The sequence below is a fragment of the Amblyraja radiata genome, chromosome 25 (assembly GCF_010909765.2).
Source record: "Amblyraja radiata isolate CabotCenter1 chromosome 25, sAmbRad1.1.pri, whole genome shotgun sequence".
Lineage (NCBI taxonomy): Eukaryota > Metazoa > Chordata > Chondrichthyes > Rajiformes > Rajidae > Amblyraja > Amblyraja radiata.
This window is the reverse complement of record NC_045980.1, coordinates 22956217-22968771: the sequence shown is the minus strand read 5'-3', so window position 1 is coordinate 22968771 and position 12555 is coordinate 22956217. Positions and strand designations below refer to the sequence as shown.

Genomic DNA, 12555 nt, shown 5'->3' with positions numbered 1-12555 from the left:
GTTCCCCTCTTCCATTATAGATGAGGCTCTCACTAGAGTCTCCTCGATATCCCGCAGCTCCGCTCTTGCTCCCCCCTCCCCCCAGTCACAACAGGGACAGTCCCCCTTGTCCTCACCTTCCACCCCATCAGCCATCGCATACAGCATGTAATCTTCCAACTTTTTCACCACCTCCAACGGGATCCCACTACTGGCCACATCTTCCCACCTCCACCCCTTTCTGCATTCCACAGGGACCGTTTCTTCCGAATCTCCCTGATCAAATCGTCCCTTCCCACCCAAACCACCTTCTCCCCAGGTACTTTACACTGCAAACGCAGGAGATGCAACACCTGTCCCTTTACCTCCACCATCCAAGGACCCAAACGCTCTTTCCAGGTGAGGCAGAGGTTCACTTGCACCTCCTCCAACCTCATCTACTGTATCCGCTGTTCCAGGTGTCAACTTCTCTACATCGGCTAGACCAAACACAAGTGAAAGATCATTTCACTGAACACCTCCACTCAGTCTGTCTTAACCTACCTAATCTCCTGATGGCTCAGCACTTCAACTCCTCCTCCCATTTCCAATCTGACCTTTCTGTCCTGGACCTCCTCCATTGTCAGAGTGACGCCCAGCGCAAATTGGAGGAACAGCACTTCATATTTTGCTTGGGTAGTTTACACCACAGCAGTATGAACATTGACTTCTCTAACTTCAGATAGCCCTTGCTTTCTCTCTCCATCCCCTTCCCCTTCCCAGTTCTCCCACTTTTCTTACTGTCTCCGACTACATTCTATCTTTGTACCGCCCCCTCCCCTGACATCAGTCTGAAGAAGGGTCTCGACCTGAAACGTCACCCATTCCTTCTCTCCAGAGATGCTGCCTCACCCTCTGAGTTACTCCAGCATTTTGTGTCTACCTTCAATTTAAACCAGCACCTGCAGTTCTTTCTTACACACCAGCACCTTTAGCTTGTGGTTTCCGATTTCTTGTACCCACGACAGTGGGAGATGGGGATATGTAGTGGTCAGCTCAGTTCTGGGCTTCAACAGGTATACATACTCCATGCAGGCACACCTCACTCGTGCCCATGGCCAGACCAGTCCCCAATTGTATGCTTTGTCCACGTTTATTTATTTATTTTAACCTGTGTTTTAAACGTCGTGCACAATTCTCCTCAGTTAAAAATTTAGGTTTGAATGTTCGGAAGCCACCTTTGTCACACAGAGTATCTAATGATGTGGAAAATATTTTGATGTGTCGGGTTTTGAGTTGGGCAGGTTGGAAATAGCGAGGCTGATAAACCCTTCCTGGGGGAATCTGTGCAGGTGTAACCCCAACAGTGCATCATCCCACTGTGGGCCAGCCAAACTCTTGGGTTAATATCTCATTGAGGGACAGATCCTCTGACTGTGTGGCAGTCCCTCAGTGCAACTCTGGGAGGTCAGCCTGGCGTCTGCTTTGTTTCCAGGGTCGAACGTTTGCACTGCCATGTCTAGGTTACTTTAGAGTAACCGATAATTTATTGCATATTTATTGTTGTGACGTTGCGGTTAATGTGTCTGTGAAGCTGCAGCTGTAAGAATTTAATTGTTCTGGTTTCTATCTGATACATATGACAAATAAACTCTTGATTAATTCAACACCCAAGGTTCTGGTCTCATTGTTCAGCGTCAAAAAACCTATCAGAGGCCTTTACTGCAATGATGGGCTAGAGGCAGTGAGGCCAAGCAGAGGAACCTCTACTTGTTCCTCCATTTGCCAAATGCAAATTGGAGGAACAGCACCTCTTATTTTGCTTTGGCAGCTTACACCCCAGTGGTGTGAATATAGATTTCTCTAATTTCAAGTAACCCTTGCATCCCCCTCTCTCCATAAGGGTCTCGACCCAAAACGCCACCTATTCTTTTCTCCAGAGATGCTGCCTGACTCACTGAGTTATTCCAGCCTTTTGTACCTATCCTTCCCCATCCTAGTCGTCGTAGTTTTGCCCGAAACGTTGCCTATTTCCTTCGCTCCATAGATGCTGCTGCACCCGCTGAGTTTCTCCAGCATTTTTGTGTACCTTCGATTTTCCAGCATCTGCAGTTCCTTCTTAAACACAGTCGTCCTGCTGAGTTTCAGTTTGTATAACGCGTTATCACCTTCTCCATAGCCAACAATGCGCCATTGTGGGCTCCACATCTCCTTGATCATCGTTGCTAGTTTTGATTTGTTCTTTTTGCATACCTTGCATTCGTTTTTTCTATGTACCTTTTCATAATCTCTCCCTTCCCTCTGAGAGAGAGATTTAAATTTAGCTCTTATGTCTTAGGCCCCCTTCGGTCATGGCTGACCATGGGTGGCTCCAAGGTGCTATTCCCTATATGGAGGACGCCTGTGCATGACTTTGTTTAACTGGGGAGACTGGTGCACAGCCAGCCACCACACGGTCCTTGACAGATCTGGGTCAGGATCCAGTGGCATGGAGTCCAAGACAACCGGAGACCCTTTTCTATTGCAGCTTTCATCCGCCTTCCCAGCCATTGTGACACTCCAATAAGGTCAGCCATTGTCCTCTGCCTGTTCCACCGTTGAAGACTTGGTTGGATTGCTCTTTGTCAGAGACGTCCCCCTCGACCTTACCGCCATGGGTGGCCCTACCAGGAGCATAGGTCCAGACAGCATAGCTCTGAGGATCTCAGGTCCACACAAGCTTCTCCACCACGACAAGCTGACAATCCACTGAGGTGTATTTAGCTCTTAAGGGTAAAGGAATCAAGGGATATGGGGGGGAAAGCAGGAACAGGGTACCATCATATTGAATGGAAGTGCTGGCTCGAAGGGCCAAATGGCCTACTCCTGCAACTATTTTTTAATGAATTTTAATGAATTAATCACACCCCCGCCCTCAACACATAGCCCCACCCTCAGCCTGTTGTCCGGCCCTCAACACATAGCCCCACCCTCAACACATAGCCCCACCCTCAACACACAGTCCCGCCCTCAACACATAGCCCCGCCCTCAACACACAGTCCCGCCCTCAACACATAGCCCCGCCCTCAACACATAACCCCGCCCTCAACACATAGCCCCGCCCTCAACACATAGCCCCGCCCTCAGCCTGTTGTCCCGCCCTCAACACATAGCCCCGCCCTCAACACATAGCCCCGCCCTCAACACATAGCCCGCTCTCAACACACAGCCCCGCCCTCAACACGTAGCCCCGCCCTCAACAGGTAGCCCCGCCCCATCACGTAGCCCCGCCCTCAACATGTAGCCCCGCCCTCAACGAGTAGCCCCGCCCCATCGCGTAGCCCCGCCTCAACATGCAGCTCCGCCCTCAAAATGTAGTCCCGCCTCTTCTCCAATCTCCAATCAGCATCTCCATTTCATTTGCCCTGCCCCATCCTGTCCATTCAGAGCCGGGCTCTCATTCCGCCTCCTCCAATCCGACCTCTCCCGCTGACTCGTCGCCGGCGCGGGCTGATGACGCGGGAGATTGAAGCGGGAGCGCGGTGGGAACCATGTCGGCTCTGCCTCTGCAGCAGCCCAGTTACCTGTTGGTGAGTGTGGAGCCCAGCCTCGACCCCCGGACCCCAGCCCTTAACCCCCCGGAGCCCGCACTTATCCCCCGGACCCCAGCCCTTAACCCCCCCGGACCCCAGCCCTTAACCCCCCCGGAGCCCGCACTTATCTCCCGGATCCACGCACTTAATCCCAGACCCACGCCCTTAATCCCCGGACCTTGCAGCCTCCGACCATCCCTGCCACTACCCTCCGACCTCCATCCCCCGCACACTGCAAACATGGAGGTGCAGCAGTGTTGGCTTGCTTGTGTAGGGAAAGATGTCAGTGTGGTGGGTGGTTTCCCGCACACTCGGTATGGGGGAAAACATCCTGGTCTCGTCATAGCGATACAGTGTGGAAACAGGCCCTTCGGCCCAACTTGCCAACATGTCCCAGCTACACTAGTCCCACCTGCCTGTGGTTTGGTCCATGTCCCTCCAAACATGCCTTATCCATGTACCTGTCTAACTGTTTCTTAAACGTTGGGTCTCACGGGATGACGAAGACTCAGCCTTTGAGAGGATTCTTTGGGATCGGATCTTGTTACATTTGGAAGAGAATGGACTAATTAGGGGCGGTCAGCATAGCTTTGTTTGGCAGGTCATGTTTTACAAACTTGACTGAGAAATAGAGGAGGTGATAAAGATTGATGAAGGTAGTACAGTGGATGTTGTCCACGTGGATTTTAGTAAAGCATTTGATGAAGTCCCCAGTGGTAAAATAATCTATTTTATTTTACAGGGAGTTGGTCATTTGGATTCAGAACTTTATTCATAAAGACATGGTAGTGGTGGAATGATGTTATTCTGGCTGGAGGTCTGTGACCAGTGATGTTTTGCAGGGATCTGAGCTGGGATCTCTTGTTTGTGATATATGTAAACAACTTGGAAATAAATATAGATGAGGTGGTTGGTAAGTCTGCAGACAATATCAAAGTTGGTGGAGTTGCAGACAATCAGGTAGGCTGTCAAACGATAGTGGAATGCCGATCAATTGCAGAAATGGGCAGAGAAGCCATAGATGGAGTTTAATCCAGGCAAGTCTGAGGTGATGCACTTTGTGAGGTCAAATGTGAGGAACGTATAAAGTTAATGGGAAGATCCTTAACAGCATTGATATACAGATGGATCATGAGGACCATAGCTTACTGAAAATGACAATACAAGTAGATAGAATGGTAAAGAAGGCAGATGGTATGCTTGGACAAACTTAGATTGTTTTCTCTGGAGTGTCGGAGGTTGAGAAGTGGTAGAAGTATAAACAATTATGAGAGGCTTTGATAGACTATGCATCTTTTTCCCACGAGGAAATATTGAATACTAGAGGCTATAGCTTTAAGGTGAGTGGTGCAAAGTTGAAATAAGTTGCAGTGGAGGCAGCTATGATAGTGGTATTTAAGAGAGAATGGAGGGATGCAGTTCACAAATTGCCAGAGGATGTTAGTTTTACTTGACACAGACATTGTGGCCGAAGGGCCTGTTCCTGTGTTGTGCTAGGTTTTGTGACTCGGGTTGACAATGGATGGGAGGGAGGGGGGGGGGCGGCAGGCTCTCCCCGGGTGAAGGAAGGCTTGGAGGACCAGTCCCAGGACGTGGGTGATGGTTAGCACAGCTGAGCTTGTGATGTTTCAGTGCGCCAGGAAAAGTTGAGGACTCTGGTCAGAGTGGATATGGAGAGGGATCTCCTGTCATGGAGAATCTAAAACTTGTTTGTTTTTTTTTGTTCCCTCAGAGGGTGTGAATCTTTGTAACGCCCACATATTTTGGAGCATTTTAAAGTGGGACTGGATAGATTCTGGATGAGAAAGAGATGAAAGGTCATTGGGATAGGTGGGGGACTGGCGGTGATTTTCAACGAGGTTGAGGCTGGTGTAGCTGTCTCCTGCTCTCAAGTTATACGTTGTATCTGTACATCACAGACTGACATCCCACACAAATCACCTCTCTACTATTGAAATTCTTGTCTCAGACAGGGACTCATGCCCCAGAACCAGGATTTAATTACCAGGGCTGGATGTTTTTTTCCACGTGTACATGGTTCTGAAACATGCGTATCCTCACCTGTAACTTGGTTGCTAATGCTTACCTGCTGCCTGACTCCCTAACACACACGCACACACACATATTATATATCAATATAACTAACATGGGCAGAATCTGTACAGGCAAAAATCTGATGATGTGCATCGAGTTTATTTTTATGATGTTGTCCATGTGATGTGCTAACTTTCTTCCACTATAAATAGTGCTTTTCTCAATCTCATGTTGACCTGAGGGAGCAGGCAGACCTCGGTTAAAGATTTCTCTGAAAATTGTCCCTTCTGTGTAGACTGTCCTTCCCCACGTTGTTGTGTCAGCTAAGGTGCTGTGCCTGTTCCTACACACAAGTCTGTGATTTACCAATCCTGCTGAAATGGAACCATTCGTGGTCAGATGTAACACTAAAGTTAAAAGTTAAACCGTTATAAATCATTGGCTATTTAGCTTGTATTGTAGCCAAATAAGTAGAATAGCAAGTGGTTTGCAAGTATGCAGAGGAATTTATCACAATTGTACCTGGACTCTGACAAATACTGGAAGTATTGGTTTTAGAGCCGAAATCGAGGAGATTTAAAATTAATCCTCAAAAATTGAGCAGTTCTCATTGTCAATAAAGTGAAAATTATTTCCCGTGGACAGGGAAATACAAAAGAACCCAAAGGAAACCAGTTCGATAAATAACGAAAGATGCAATTAATTCTGTGGAAAGAGTGGTCTCTTCTCGTGTAATTATTGCTGTGAGTCCTAACTTGTGACCTATCCGCCTTGTGCACGTTGATCTTGAGATTGGTTCCCAATTCGACAAATCTTTTTTTTTGAAAAAAGTCCTTGCTTCACATCTCTTCGTGTCCTTGCCCCTTCCTATAATTTATTCAATCTTTAAAACCCTCTGAGATATCATTTGCGCCTCTAATTCTGGATCTAGAGTGTCCTTGACACAATTTGCGCAATGCCTTGGCTACCATGAACTTACAGATCTGGAATTCTTTCTTTAAATCTCACTACCTAACATTTCTCCCTGAAGACACTACTTAAAACCTTTCACTTTGATTAAGATTTGGAAATGGCCCCTATACTAAGACTTGGTGTTTTTAGTAAGTTTTCCTGAGATAATCCTTGGGACACGCTTTCTAATGGAGTTGCCATTGATCTCAATTATGAGCCCCATTACAATTTTCTCTGGCTTTAACAGATTTTAAAGGATTAGGATGTGCATAATCCAAACCTTTCTTTTACCTCTCTACACTTCCCTCAATTTTTTGGTAGAGTTTAGAATATTAGAAAAGTATAGCACAGAAACAAGCCCACTGCTCTGTATACATACCTACTTAAACTAATTCCTTATGCCTACATTAAATGTTTATTTCTTCATTCCCTGCATATTTCACATGCCTACCTAAAATCCTCATAAATGCTTCTATGGTATCTTCTTCCACCACCACCCTTGGAAGTGCATTCCAGGCACCCACAATTCTCTGTTTAAAAAATAAATTGCACAGCACATTTCCTTTATTTTTTTTTATTCCTTTGACCTTAAAGCTATGCCTTTTACTATTTGAAATTTCCACCCTGAGAAAAAGGTTCTGACTGTCTACTCTTTCGATGCCTCTCCTAATTGTGTATATTTCTATCAGATCTCCCCTCAGCTAATGTAGGAATAAATTGAAGGAATAAAAATATTCTCTTTTACAGGCACTTCTTAAAGCAGATATTGTGAGCAAGACTCTAATTCAGAGATGCTTGGACTTATCCAAGGTGATAGAAGACTACTCTGCCAAGGTACTAAATGGTTGTGTTTGTTTAGTCCCTTTTGGCCTGCTAATCCTTGCTTTTTCCCTTTCCTTTAGTAGTAGTTTTCAATAGTCATACCTTTCACTGGGTCCAATTAGTCATCCTTCCTGTGATCCTAGTGCGAGGCCAGCTCAACCATAGGGATGGAGTTGGCCTGATCCTTGTTCCGTGTTTTTATTGCCTTTGAATCCTTTTAGTGCCTTGAGAATTAACAGCATGACCTGATACACAATTGGATGGGTGTACAGGCCATCTAGGGAACATTTTAAATTAATATTCATAAGTCATGGCAGCAGAATTAGGTCAATCGAGTCTACTCCACCATTTAATCATGGCTGATCTATCTTTCCCTCTCAACTCCATTCTCCTGCATTCTCCCTGTAACGTGTGACACCTTTGCTAATCCAAGAACCTGTCAATCTACACTTTAAGAATACCCAAAGACTTAGCTTTCACAGCCATCTGTGGCAATTAATTCCACAGATTCACCCCGGCTAAAGAAATTCCTCCTCATTGAGTCATAGAGTGCTACCGTGTGGAGACAGGCCCTTCAACCAAACTTGCACACACCAGCCAACATGTCCCAGCCACAGGTACACAAAATTGCTGGGGAAACTCAGCGGGTGCAGCAGCATCTATGGAGCGAAGGAAATAGGCGACGTTTCGGGCCGAAACCCTTCTTCAGACTGATGGGGGGTGGAAAGAAAGAAGGAAAAGGGGAGGAGGAGGAGGAGCCCGAGGGCGGGCGGATGGGAGGGTGGGAGGAGACAGCTAGAGGGTTAAGGAAGGGGAGGAGACAGCAAGGGCTAGCCAAATTGGGAGAATTCAATGTTAATGCCATAAGGACGCAAGGTCCCCAGACGGAATATGAGGTGCTGTTCCTCCAATTTCCGCTGTTGCTCACTCTGGCAATGGAGGAGACCCAGGACAGAGAGGTCGGATTGGGAATGGGAGGGGGAGTTGAAGTGCTGAGCCACCGGGAGGTCAGGTAGGTTATTGCGGACTGAGCGGAGGTGTTCGGCGAAACGATCGCCCAACCTACGCTTGGTCTCACCGATGTAAATCAGCTGACATCTAGAGCAGCGGATGCAGTAGATGAGGTTGGAGGAGATACAGGTGAACCTTTGTCGCACCTGGAACGACTGCTTGGGACCTTGAATGGAGTCGAGGGGGGAGGTGAAGGGACAGGTGTTGCATTTCTTGCGGTTGCAACGGAAAGTGCCCGGGGAGGGGGGGGTGCGGGAGGGAAGGGAAGAATTGACGAGGGAGTTGCGGAGGGAGCGGTCTTTGCGGAAGGCAGACATGGGGGGAGATGGGAAGATGTGCGAGTGGTGGGGTCACGTTGGAGGTGGCGGAAATGGCGGAGGATTATGTGTTGTATTTGCCGGCTGGTGGGGTGATAGGTGAGGACCAGAGGGACTCTGCCCTTGTTGCGTGTGCGGGGATGGGGAGAGAGAGCAGTGTTGCAGGGTATGGATGAGACCCTGGTGTGAGCCTCATCTATGGTGGCGGAGGGGAATCCCCGTTCCCTGAAGAACGAGGACATTTCCGAAGCCCTGGTATGAAATGTCTCATCCTGGGAACAGATGCGGCGTAGGCGGAGGAATTGGGAGTAGGGGATGGAGTCTTTACAGGGGGCAGGGTGGGAAGACGTGTAGTCCAGATAGCCATGTGAGTCAGTGGGTTTGTAATGTATGTCGGTCAGGAGTCTGTCCCCTGCGATGGAGATGGTGAGGTCAAGGAATGGTAGGGAAGTGTCGGAAATCGTCCAGGTGTATTGGAGTGCCGGATGGAAGTTGGTGGTGAAGTGGATGAAGTCAGTCAGTTGTGTGTGGGTGCAGGAGGTGGCACCAAAGCAGTCGTCAATGTAACGGAGGTAGAGGTCGGGGATGGGGCCCTGGTACGTCTCGAACAAGGATTGTTCAACGTACCCGACAACGAGGCAGGCGTAGCTGGGGCCCATGCGTGTGCCCATAGCTACGCCTTGTGTTTGGAGGAAATGGGAGGAGTCAAATGTAAAGTTGTTGAGGGTGAGGACCAACTCCGCTAAGCGGAGGAGAGTGTCAGTGGCTGGGTATAGGTTGCTCCTCTGGTCGAGGAAGAACCGGAGGGCTCCGAGGCCATCCTGGTGGGGGATGGAGGTGTAGCTGTACGACCATGTCCCAGCCACATGTAGTCATACTATATTCCTCATCTTCTTTCTAAAGGTACATCCTTTTATTCTGGACTCTCCCACTAGTGGAAGCCTCCTCTCCACAAGCTCTCTATCCAGGCTGTTTTAATTTAAACTGTATTGTTGTGTATAGCTGTTGCGGTGTGCTGTGAGCCTGCCTTTTGTTTCACATCTTTTCCAGGAGCTTCATTTTGTTTTCCCATGGCTAATGGAGACGGTCTTCGGGACTCATGATGGGCCTGCTGTGGGTTGGAACTTGCGATATTTGCAGGGCCGAAACAATCCAACTGATTATACAGCTGTGGTGGAGTTCTTGGATCCCAGGTGCGGTGGTGATTTCTATCAGAACGGGGAGGGTGGAGTACAAAAGTGCTGGCGACTTGGTCCTGGGAATCTAAAGTAGCAAGGTTCGCCTGACACTTTACACACAGCCTACTATGGCATTTTGCTGAATGTGACCAGACGATTAAATGAGCAGTATATCATAATGATAAGGAAACTGCACAATTTTGGTCTTTATATTTAATGGATGTAAGGGTCCTGTGTAAAATAATAAAATGTGATAGAGTTAATCTCCCTTGGGTTCAGGGGTATGATCAAAGATCCTGTGCCTGGCGTTCTTGTTCCCTTTACCATTGTCTTCATCCTGTGATGCATCCAGTGGATTTTAGGCAAGGTGGGGAGACCCTGACTTTATTTCTCACGGGTGTTTCTGATGAGGCTTTGGTTGAGAGCCCATGTACCAAGGTCCTTCTTACAATGGTGAAGTACTTTGCAATAAGACTCCAAAGATATACAGGTTTGTAGGTTAATTGGCTTGGTAACATTGTAAATAGTCCCTAGTGTGTGTAGGTTAGTGTGCAGGGATCGCTGGTCGGTGCGGACTCGGTGGACCGAAGGACTTGTTTCCGCACTGTATTTCTACTAAACTGAGATGAAATGTGTAGGGTGGAACTGAGGATGCTGGTTTAAACCGAAGATAGACACCAAAAGCTGAAGTAACTCAGCGGGACAGGCAGCATCTTTGAAGAGAAGGAATGGGTAACATTTTCTTCGGCCTAACATGTTAATAAAAAAATTATGAAAGGAATTTATTTATATTTACAATTTATTCCCAAACTCATCACACTCTCACAAGTGTTTTATGGCCAGTTAAGGACTTTTAATGTCTTCTCTCGTTGAAAGAAATGTTCATAACAAAATGACAGCTTTATGTTCCTCACAATAAAATTGGTGGTATAGTTCGACAGGATCCTGTTCAATTGGCCCAGTGGGCTGGTGAATGGCAGACAGAGTTTAATTCAGATTAATGTGAGGTGTTGCAGTTTGCTAGGACATATCAGGGTAGGATTTGCACAGTAAATGGTAGGCCTCTGGGGAATATTGGAGACCAGAAAGAGTAGTGAAGAAATCATTCATAGGTCAGGGTATCGATTGCAGAAATTGGGATGTCATGTTATAGCTGTACAAGACATCCGTAAGATAACCTTTGGAGTACTATGTACAGTGCTGGTTGCCGTGCTATAGGAAGGATGTCATTAAACTGGAAAGTACCAACAATAATCGCCAGAATATTACTGGGAATGGAAGGTTTGAGTTATAAGGAGTCTTGTTTACTTTGCGGGGTAGGAAGCTGATGCTGCACATTAGGTTTGCACCTTAATTATGGGGAGGTCTGCGCGTATTCATGAAACTAAAATTGGTTTTCTGGGTTGATAGCAATGGTGGATGCTTCTTTGACAGTGGCATAGAATATAAGAGCAGGATCCTACAGCACAGAACTGGCCCTTACAGCCCACAAAGCCCATCTACGGAAATCATATCTGTCTGCGTGTGGCCTGCATCTTATTCAACCTTTCCTATCCAAGTATCTGTCCAAATGCTTTTTAAACATTGTATTTGTATTTACCTACACAATCTGCAGAGAAGATTAATGAGGGTGTTGCCAAGATTCATGGGCTTGAGCTACAGGGAGGGGTTGAGCAGGCTAGGAGTGGAAGAGGTTGAGGGGTATTCTTAGAGAGGTATATAAAATAATGAAGGGAATTGATAGGGTGAATAGGAATGATTTTCCCAAGGTAGTGGGATCAAGAACTAGAGGGTATTGGTTTAAGGTGAGGGGAAAGATTCAATGGGAACCTGTAGGGCAACAGATGCATGGATCGGATGGTTTGGAGGGATATAGATCAGAGGAAGGCAAGTGGGATTCGAGCGGTTAGGCGTCATGGTTAGCATGGATGAGTTGGGCTGAAGGGCTTGTTTCCATGCTGTGTAGCTCTCTGACTAGGTTAGACTGCACCTGTGGGGAAAAAGACACAGAGCTGACCTTTCATGTTGAAGACTTTTCCTCAGAATGGCAATGGGTCTTTTGGTCAGATTGGCAATGGGTCAATGAGACCCAAAATATTAGCTCTGCTTCTCTTGCCATAGTTATGGCTTAACCTGTTTCCAGGATTTTCTGTTTTTGTTTCAGATTTCCAGCATCTGCTGTCATTTTTTAATGTTTTAGCTCTCCAGGAATCCTGAGGTTGTGAAAGCCATTACATAAATCTGACTGCTTTTGTGCTTTATTCTCTGCTAACTGTCTTTTGACATGAAACAAAAGTGTATTTTTCCTGTGTTTGACAGTGGCCCAATGATGAAGTTGGTTTATAAACTGCAGGCTGAAGATTACAAGTACGAATTCCCCATCTCGTATCTTCCTGTAAGTATGGCAAACAACATTGAATGATTGTGGTGAGTTATTCCATGACCAAGGTTAAATGGTATGCTGTACATTTTAAACGTATATCTTGTAACCTACCGAGGAAGTATTTTGTTTAGAGAATGAGTCGTTGCAGTTGGTGATTTAATTCTGAGGACCAATAGTTTCCAGATTGATGCTAAGCCAGCTGATCATTGCTGCCGCAAGGATAAGGAAAATCTGTGCAGCGATTCCTAGTTGCAGGCAGTTGTTTGAAAGTCTACTTGAATACATCTTGCATGATATTTCATCACCTCACTCCCATGTGTTATTGTAG

At 46.7% G+C, this 12555-nt stretch overlaps 1 protein-coding gene across 5 annotated transcripts in view; it reads left to right on the top strand.

Annotated features, from left to right (window-relative positions):
* The first annotated feature begins 3419 nt into the window (after window positions 1-3419).
* The window catches only part of smpd4 (sphingomyelin phosphodiesterase 4), a 38266-nt gene continuing 29130 nt past the window's right edge, over window positions 3420-12555 (top strand). For 4 of the 5 annotated variants that reach the window (XM_033043443.1, XM_033043446.1, XM_033043445.1 and 1 more), the window contains exons 1-4: window positions 3420-3528; window positions 7264-7350; window positions 9717-9859; window positions 12164-12239. In XM_033043443.1, the coding sequence (XP_032899334.1) occupies window positions 3490-3528; window positions 7264-7350; window positions 9717-9859; window positions 12164-12239 (345 nt within the window). In that variant the 5' untranslated portion in view covers window positions 3420-3489. The remainder of the gene's footprint in view (window positions 3529-7263; window positions 7351-9716; window positions 9860-12163; window positions 12240-12555) is intronic. The other variant, XM_033043444.1, reaches the window with a different exon arrangement.